The sequence below is a fragment of the Populus trichocarpa genome, chromosome 10, assembly GCF_000002775.5.
Source record: "Populus trichocarpa isolate Nisqually-1 chromosome 10, P.trichocarpa_v4.1, whole genome shotgun sequence".
NCBI classification, from domain to species: domain Eukaryota; kingdom Viridiplantae; phylum Streptophyta; class Magnoliopsida; order Malpighiales; family Salicaceae; genus Populus; species Populus trichocarpa.
Genome location: NC_037294.2, coordinates 14,195,393 through 14,205,260, shown reverse-complemented (window position 1 = coordinate 14,205,260; position 9,868 = coordinate 14,195,393). Strand labels below are relative to the sequence as shown.

Here is a 9,868-nt window from a genome sequence, read left to right as displayed (position 1 = left end):
AAAAGGGGGCCACAACAGTGAAGGAGATGGGAAACCCCAGTTATAATAATTAATTTTCGAGTAAATTACAATTTAGTTGTCAACTAAAGGGCGTCCATGTATTGAGTTGTCGAGATTCTACTGGTTTTGCTTTTAAAACAATCTTTTACTGTCAAATTTTTTAATTTCATCTATTTTTCAGAACATTATTTATTTATTTACTTTTCTTTCCTAAAATTATATTTAACCTGCAATATTAACAACTTGAACAATATTAAACTGTTGAACTGTAATCAATTTAGTAGTTTTTGTCTCTAAAATACCTAATTTTTTAGTCAATTTTTCCAGTTTCATCCGGAACCTTAAACCATCAAATGATTTCTCTCTCTCTCTCCCTTTCTTTTTTTCTTAAAAAATAATAATCCAAATACCCTCAAGCATTAAAAACTCGTTGAAAAGTTTGAATCATCCCACACAAAACGAAATTTATATTGCATGAGCTCATTCAATTATTATTTTTAAGTTTTTGTTCTTTACTTCTCGTTATTTCGATATCTGACTTCTACCATAACAGCAAAATTGGATTGCTGGGAATTAGTCATCTATATATATTATTTTTAATTTGTTTTCTAAGGTTGCCAGCCTCCCAACCTGGTTTATGAGTTTATTATGCTAACTCGGGTTGGTTCAAGACATTTGTTTTTTTTTAAAAAAAAATTATCATTTAATATTGGTTTAGCTTTGTGTTTTTTTTTAGCAAGTATTTTCTTCTCCTAGTCATCATTATCATTTTTTTTCTTTTAAATTTTGATTGATTTATTATCATTGTTTTTTTTACTATATAGTTAAATGAAACTATTTTATTAGATCTAGTAGGGTCTATGACTCGCATCATAACTTTTTTTCTTCTTTAAAATATGTTAATAATGTTTAAATACTGTATTATTATATTATTAAGAAAAATAATTTATCCCACAGTTAAGCACGAGCCATTGAATAGTTGTTTATCAATATACATCCTTGAAGGATTATTTTAAGAAATCTAAAAGAGGCTGGTATGATAGTCGAAAGGGTATAATCAGCTATTCATATTTTTTATCGCTATAATTCAAACCTCAAATCATTATAAGAAGTAAAATTGTTATAAATTTTCTAGTTCATATATGAATAGTCTATCTAATTTATTATATGAAAATCGATCCAAAAATTTATTCGAAAACATACAAGTAGAGATCTTCACTATGATCTGAAAGTATAATAAAATTTTTGATGAAATCCAGGGAAAAGAATCAGCAACTGACCCGAAAATCAATATATCTTGGTAGGAAAATTTGATTTTGTTTAGAATATATACGCGCCACCTGTCAAATCAGTCATTTAATTCCACGATCTTCAAGACATTTTCCTTGCTTGTCTCAACTTTGGTGATATATACTCTTCATCGTACCTTAAATATACAAGAACAGATGCACGAACGTGTGAAACTATGTCATTTTGTGTTTTCTTTTTTTGAGAAATGAAAACTGTGTTGGTTAAGATTGGTTCTTTGCAGTTCATATGTACTGGATTTTCGATCTCCACCAAATCATGCAGACTAGCTACGATTTGATTTGATGTGCTGGTTAACCTAGCTACGATTTGATTTGATGTGCTGGTTAACTTAGCTACGATTTGATTTGTTGTGGTAATGATGCTGGTCCAAGGGCTACATGACAACGCAAACAAGGCCACGGTTATTATAAGAAAGCGTTTGGAAACGCGGTTCAATCCGTGTTTTTAAAAAAAAATTAAAATTTTTTTTATTAAGTTTTAATATGATTTATATGTTTTGGATCGTTTTAATGTGCTGATGTTAAAAATAATTTTTAAAAAATAAAAAAACATCACTGACATGTATTTTGACACGAAAAGTTATTTGAAAAGCACCCGTAACTACACTGCCAAACTCTTAATTTCAACAAATCAAGCCAGAGCCTGCAACTGAGAAGCACAACGTTTTAGCAACAGTACCTCAAAATGATTTATTGAGAGCAAGGCAGCGACAAGAAGAAAGGTCGTGACTTATGAACCTATGGTTGATGCCATTTCCTGCTATGACCGACCACTGGAACACTTGACCTAATTCATGCCATCATGCCCATATGTCATCATTCAGATAATCCGCTTACAACATAGGATAATTAAATCAATTAAATTTAACTTGACAAGCAAGAAAGAGGGAATAGCAGGCATTTTTCAAGGTACGTGACGGTCTTTTTCAAAAGTTTTAATCAACTCTATAGTTAAGTAAGGAGGTCTTTTCCTTTTTCTTTTTTAAAAGAAAAAATTACCATTTGAACAGTGAGTCTTTCCTAACCACACTCCACAAGTTAGCAAGGGTAGTAAAGTTAGGTCTTGCAATCTGGCGAACAATACTAGTTTGATTAGTATGGCCCATTGTGCTTCCACTTGTTACTTTCTTCCCAGGAGCAGTGCAAACTAAATCTTAGCTAAAGTGCGTGATCAATTGATTCTTTGTCAAAAGAGGCATAAATCCAAATTATTAACACTTAATTGCTAGAAGAATTCCATGCCTAATGCTCCTCTTCTCTCCTTTTTCTCACCACTTCACCAATTTAGGCGCCACGCAATATTGTTCAATCTAAAGCCATTGCGTCATGCTAGGAATATGACTAATAAAGCATATGGATTGTGTCTTAATCCATAGAATATGAATAACAAAGTGAAATAAGCAAGTGTGATTGTGACAACTATTAGATTTGGTGAATTGCATTGACTAGTATAAATCCCAATTTGAGATTCTTATTTTGTGATGCTAACAATTTGGAACGATCAAGACAAAATCTAGTGGAGGGTGTGATGTGCGATGGCTTGGCTTTCCTTGTTGGCAATCTAATCCTGCGAGGAAGTTTCATCCACAAAGTAAATTTACTGGAAAAGACCAATGGTTGGATTTTCCTGGACTCGGTTTCTTCTGGCTGATATTATCCTCTTGTGATTATTGGATGATGGCACCATTGATTTTCCCAAGTGCCATTTTTACCCCCTTCCCAAAAGTTGATCTTGACATGAAAGCATAACTGGGGTATAATACCTTTACCGAGAGAGAAATTTTGGCTACTGGAGAGTGGAGAGAGAGCGAGGGACGGAGGGAGGGAGGGAAGCTGCAAATTTTTAACCAAATTACAGAAAGGCATTAGATAAATAAATAAGAGATATAAATGCAAGAAATTACAAAATAGGGAGCTCCCAAAAACACCTACCAAACAGAAAAATCTACTTCCCCACATGCTGAATGAAGGTATAAAAATCAAAGGACAAATGATTTAAGCTGCGGTTGGTTCAGATGCGGCGGCGGCAGCTCGTTTCTTAGCAAAGTATTCTTCTGCACGGGCAAGGTTCTTAGCAACTGATGGTTTCACCCACTTCTTTCGGCCAGGTAAAACAGTAAGAGAGCATCCAGCAGCCTCAAGTTTCTCCTTGGCCGCTGCTGAAAAGGCACGAGCTTTGATGTTCAGCTTGACACTCAGCTCTCCATCACCCAGAACCTAAATCCAAAAGAAAATAAGCATGTCTCAAAGTCAACTACTAGAAAACACTACTGTGATTTGTGGCTCTCACATGCAATTGACTTGATCTGTCTTCTCTCCTTTCTAGGAAATCAACTGGAGTCTCTTCATTCCATGACAAGCAGCGGACTAGAGATTTCGACCACTGCAGCTTATAATTTCCATATAACAAAAATACTGACAATATATAGGATTATCACAGTAGTCTTTAAACAGCTGCAAGGACAGATAATGGTATCATCTTAGCTCGATTTTCTAGGGTTTTGGAATCAAAATTCGCATGACACGCTAAAAGATACCACGAGCTCACTGGAAATAAAGGCCTCCTTTTTTGTTTGGATAAAACACAATATACTAAGGCGAAACAGGTCTGGTTCATCTAGAACCTTTGCTTCAATTTTTATTTTTTCTACTACCCCTATAAGAAGTAAAACACGTATCCCAACTGGAGGCATCAGAACCAGATAGAAACAGCATGCAACTGTTATTTCCACTACGCTGCACTTCATTAAAAACCAAATGCAAGGAATAACGGATGCTCTGAAAACCAGAGGAGAGACCCGCAAGATATGGCTATATGCTGAACAATTTGGAGCTTCAAACAATATCAAAAGGAGGATGGGTAAATCCTTTCAGCAAAACAAAAATAAAATAAAATAATAGAAGGCAAACATGCCTTCATTTTTAGTCACCTTATAAATGATATTTGAAAATCTCTCACCAGTCACATAGAAGGCCTGATAATATAAAGCTTGACCCTTGCATCTTTTCACTTTGACAATCATCCCAGATTGATGGTTTACCTAGTTCAGAATTCCTAAATTTATTTATTCACATGTACTTATTTGCGATTTAGACACATTCATAATAGCATACAAAATCAGACTAAAGTGTTGATGGGCTTATGGCAAGAACAAACAGAATAGACATCTGAACCAAGTGGCCAAATTAAAATATCACGGGATGACATGAAGATCCTAGGTCTTTCTGTGTCACAGATATCACCTAAATCAAGAAAATATGTAAACATTTCAAACATACCAGTGAAAGTTTTGTAATCATATCAATCATAGATAGAACTATCACACACCTTCAAAGGGAGTGTCCTTTCTCTTCCTGATGGGTTGATCAAACCTTTCTCCTTCAAAGTCTCTAGTGATACCTCATCTCCCTCTTGGAATCCTGCTGCTGTTATGTCTTTTAAGTGACAGGGACATATTTTGGCAACCCCACATGCATACCTTTGAAAGAAACAAAAGCATTCCAGCATGTTTATAAATATGAAAACACACATCATTAAAACATTCAAGTCTCCCTGTGCGGAGAAAAGATAGTAAAAAAAAAAAAACAAAATTCAATTTCATGGCATGTACAGTGAATGTGAATCAAACAAAAAGGCGATAGAGGAACTTGTTGGCCCTAAGACATTCCATAAAGCACTATTGATGCCTACTATTGCCAATCAAAAAATGAATCCTTCCCGACTTTCAAGTTGTGCTACATGGTTTAATTAAAAAGCACCAGAAACACAGAAGCAACCCTGTATAATAATATATTCTTCACCACTTCAACAATCACAAGAGGTTTGAGAGAATTTCGCATTACTCCACACTAAATGGTAGTGAGATGTCCATTTAGTTCACCCACTATTGATTGATCTTAGCAAGGCAAAACCATGAATTTTCAAACCCATACTCAACTAACATTCATGGTGCTGGAATCTTTTCGTTTATGTCTATGATAGAAAAAATAGATGTCACCAGCAAATTTCATCAATAGGTATACAAGGTTAACCACTCTATCTGGGATATTATATGGTCAACATAACCACGCAAAGGCCTCCAGAATTGAGTATTTCTTAAGGTTAACCATTCTATCCGGGACATTATATGGTCAACATAACCACGTAAACGCCTTCAGAATTGAGTATTGATCATTTTAAACTCAAAGAAAGACAATACTGGCTCAGTATTTCTACAAGGATTCATTGTGCATCACCACATCCTAGGGGAAACCATCACCAAGAATTCAGAAATATTGAAGAATTAACAAAAGGCAAAGCTCATGGGGAAAGGACGAAACTTTTTTACTCTATCTCAGAGTTCCACAGCAAATTCGGAATAAAGAGAAAACACTCTGTCAAAAGATGTAATTCAAGATTGAAAGTAAACATAAATCATTATTGAAATTCTCTCGGCTCTATCCTTCTACAGAAATCCAATTACAGAAACATACATCAATAAAAATCTTCCCATAACAATAATGATAATAATCCTAATGTTAAGAATTGTTAATTGATCAAACATGAAAAAACGAATTCATTAATAATTTACTACACAATAAATTAAAGAGAAAGAAAAAAAGAGTACCTCCAGCAATTCCACGCAATTTAGGGATACGGCGGTACAGAGGCACTTGTCCACCCTCAAACCCTTTTCGAACACCAGGACCAGACCGAGATTTCTGACCTCTCATGCCAAAACCACAACTGTTTCCTTGTCCTGCAGAGATACCTCTTCCCTTTCTCTTCCCTTTCTTTCTAGACCCCGGTTGCTGGCCCAGATTGTCCAGCCTGAACCTCACTCCTGGAGATGTAGTAACCACAGAAGCTGCTGCTGCTGCTTGGCTGATGATCACCAATGGTCTTTTCTTCTTAGAATGGAGTTTAAGACAAGTGAAGTTGCATGCCTTGGGCTTCAATCCTGTCAAGTTTCCCTGTCAAGTAAAAAGAAAAACTAAACTAATAACGGGGGTGTTTTAATACCATGAGATAATAGTTTTGATTAATTAAATTACCTTGAATGGAGAAGAAGGGCAGCAAAGTGACAGAAGAGAAGCTTCTACTGCTGCCATTGCCATGAACTGAGCAGATGAGTAGTGTGCGTGGGAGTGATTTCACAGAAATGGAGCGGCTATAAGCTTCATTCTTCATTCTCCGTTCCATTCCATTCCATTTCTAAACGACGTGGTTTCTTTCCCGCTCCAAATTACTGAAGCCCATGTCATGTGTTATGGAGAGTCCAATCACAATATGGGCCTCATCTAAGTTGCAGTTTTTTTTAACTGGTCTGATATAAAACCCAAACCTAACAGGCCATGATTTTTTCATGTTGATTTCCAATGGGCCTAACTCTTCGGCCTTGTTGATATTGCTAAAATTTTGCAAACCTTGAAATTATATTTGCATATCAAGTTTTTAAAGAACACAGTAGTTTGTATCTTGCACTTAACATTTTAGTAAAATAAAATCAACAAAAAAACATTATTTTTTATTTAATAACTAAAATGCTCTTATATTAACTATTAGACTAAAAAAATGTGTTCTAGAGAGAGATCAAAGGGAAATATTTCAACTTTGATGATTGTTGAGAGTGGAGGGAGGAGCACAGCGAAGGAAAATGGAGGGGGAGACACTAGCAAAAGCACAATATACCCCTCAAAATTATAATCGGTAGGTAGGTGCTAGATAAGAATTATATACCCTCTCATTTTTTGTTTTGTTTTTCTTGATCTGGATTTTCTCCCGTTAAATATAGCCTAAATTAGATTTTGAGAAAGCCCTTCTCTCATTCAAGCTCTTAATGGTGTTTACAAGAGTCAAATCCATTGGAGTGAAGTTGATACCCTAAGTTTTTGCTTTAGGCTCCGCAATATATTTTTCTCGTTAAAAGGAGTTGAGAACTTGGGATTTCACAAAGAGAAGGAAAGGAAGAAATCAACAGATGTAAAGTCTGCAGTCTTCTATGGGTATGTTTTATAAATAAGGGTGTATTTGAACTGTGTTTTTAAAAATTTTAATTTTTTTTATTTTAAATAATTTTTTTATGTTTTTAGATTGTTTTGATGTGCTGATATTAAAAATAATTTTTAAAAAATAAAAAAACTTCATTTTGATGCATTTCTAAGTGAAAAACACTTTGAACCATCACCGCTACCATAATCCCAAACAGACCCTAAAGAGACGATACGTGAATGATTCATTAATTTTCTTTAATACATCATATATAGCAGAAAATTATTCTGATAATTAAGAAATAAAAAATAACACCTAAAAATCCAAAATACCCAGTAATTATTCACAACCAAGTGAAATATAATTTTTTTAGAATCTATAAGAAAATAGACATCATGTACTCTAAACTTAGCATGCAATTATAAATTAACTTGCAGATCTAAAGAAATAAATTATTTTAATAATTATGATGATTATGAAAGGATCACAAGGATAATTTAATATCTTTTCATATTTAATAATCACACTTAATTACCCCCTTTTAAAACTATTTTTTATGATAAAAATAAAAATAAAAATAATGTATCATGTTTCTTGTTAAAATTAAAAAAACAAAACTACAGTTATAATATTTTCCTCTTTTATAAAATACCTCTTATATAAGACTATTGACCATTTGTCAATCATGCCATTACCTTATAAACAACATTAAAAAAAAATTAAGATAAATTTTTAAGTTTTTAAAATCATAAACTTAAAATTATATTTAGATTTAATATCCTGCGTTTGTATCTCCATGTATCTTGATTATATTTCACACATATTCAAAATCTATACAAATAAAAAAAATTAATTTTATTTGCACGAGTAATTAAATCAAGTCGAGTCGAGTATTGATGTGTTCAAGTAATTAAGTTATTTTAGTTTTACTAAGGTTTAAGCACTGCTTATATTTGTGATAACTGATAACCTTATATTTGTGATAACTGATAACTCTAAAGGATGAAGCTCAAACACAGTCTAAGCTTGACTCAAGCTCAACATGTTTATCAACTTGTTTAAATTGATCGTTTACATGAATTTAACGAAACCTTCACTTGTTTATCAAATTAAAGGTTAATAATTGAATAACAATAGCAAGTATACATGGGCTCATGATTGCTAATGAGGTGGTCTATGGAGTTAAGAACAGAGAGAATCATGATTTTTTATTCAAAATAAACTCCCATAAAGCCTTTGACTCGATCTTGTGGGACTACGTAAATGATGATATGGTTCATATAGGGTTAGGCATTATGTGGAGGAGTTTGATTAAGGAATGTTTCTCTTCTTCTAAAATGATCATCCTTATTAACAGGTCGCCAAGTAACAGGTCGCCAAGTAGAGAATTCAGTCTTCAGATGTGTCTTTGATAGAGGGATTCTTTATCCCCATTTTTCTTTGATATAGCAATTGAAGGTCTTTCCATTCTCTTTAGGGTATGTTTGAGATTGTGATGACGGTTCAAAGTGCTTTTCGCTTAGAAATGCATTAAAATAATGTTTTTTATTTTTTAAAAAATTATTTTTGACATCAACACATCAAAACGATCTAAATTTTTTTTTTTCATTTTAAGTAAAAACAAATTCAAAATTTAAGGGAACGTTGTTTGCACCGCGTTCCCAAACGAGGCCTTAGTAGAGTTGTAGATTCTGGGTATTTCAGAAGCCTGAAGGCAGATAATGGTATGCCTTTATCTCTCCTTTAATATACAGATGACCCTTTTATTTTTGCATTTAATGATTATGGTTCTCTTCTGCATGTTAAGAGGATCCTTCGCTGGTTTGCTCTTATATATGGCCTTCGGGTAAATTAATTCCAAAAGTTATTTGATTGGAATTAATTTAGATAATAATTATGTCTTATAGATGGCTAATAGTTTTTTTTTTTTTGTCACAATGATACTTTTCCAGTTAAGTATCTAGGGTTGCCTCTAAGTGCTAATCCTTGTTGTTTATCTATATGGAAACCAGTAATTTCCAATAGCAGGTCTAGGTTAGTATCATGGAAGGGTGAAATATTGAGCATAGCTTTCTGTATCTATCTAATTAAGTAATTATTGAATTCTTTGCTTTTGTTCTACATGTCAATGTTTCTTGTGCCTAAAGGTATCATTGGGTCCATTTATGCTATTATTTAAAGGTTTTTATGGAGTGGTAGCTCAGATACTTTCAAGATGTGTAAGGTAGCATGGTTCAAGGTCATTCGACCAAAGAGTTAAGGTGGGTTAAGGCTTGGATCGTTGTATAATAAAAATATGACGCTACTTTTAAAATGAATATGGCATTTAGGAGTTGGTAATTCAGGGGGCAAACAAGATTATATCGTGCATAAATATCAACTCACTTTTGAAAATGAGTTTTCTATGTTTGCTCATCAACTTTTTCCAACCTGGAGAGCAATTGTTAAAGTGTTAGCTCTTGATGAGAGAATTGATGAAGTTATTCGTGCTTTTTGTTGCTACAAGGTTGGTAATGACATGACTATTTGATTTTGGTTGGATGGGTGGTTTAGTTATGCTCTATTAAGGATGTTGTTTCCTTATTTA

At 33.5% G+C, this 9,868-nt stretch overlaps 1 protein-coding gene across 1 annotated transcript; it reads right to left on the bottom strand.

The window, feature by feature from the left end:
* Positions 1-2,707: 2,707 nt before the first annotated feature.
* LOC18102568 (50S ribosomal protein L15, chloroplastic) lies at positions 2,708-6,479 on the bottom strand. The gene is given in 6 exon segments (XM_024609753.2): positions 2,708-3,143; positions 3,243-3,527; positions 4,639-4,754; positions 4,757-4,789; positions 5,918-6,263; positions 6,345-6,479. Coding segments are annotated over 5 exon segments (780 nt in total). The 5' UTR covers positions 6,408-6,479; the 3' UTR covers positions 2,708-3,143; positions 3,243-3,305.
* Positions 6,480-9,868: the final 3,389 nt, after the last annotated feature.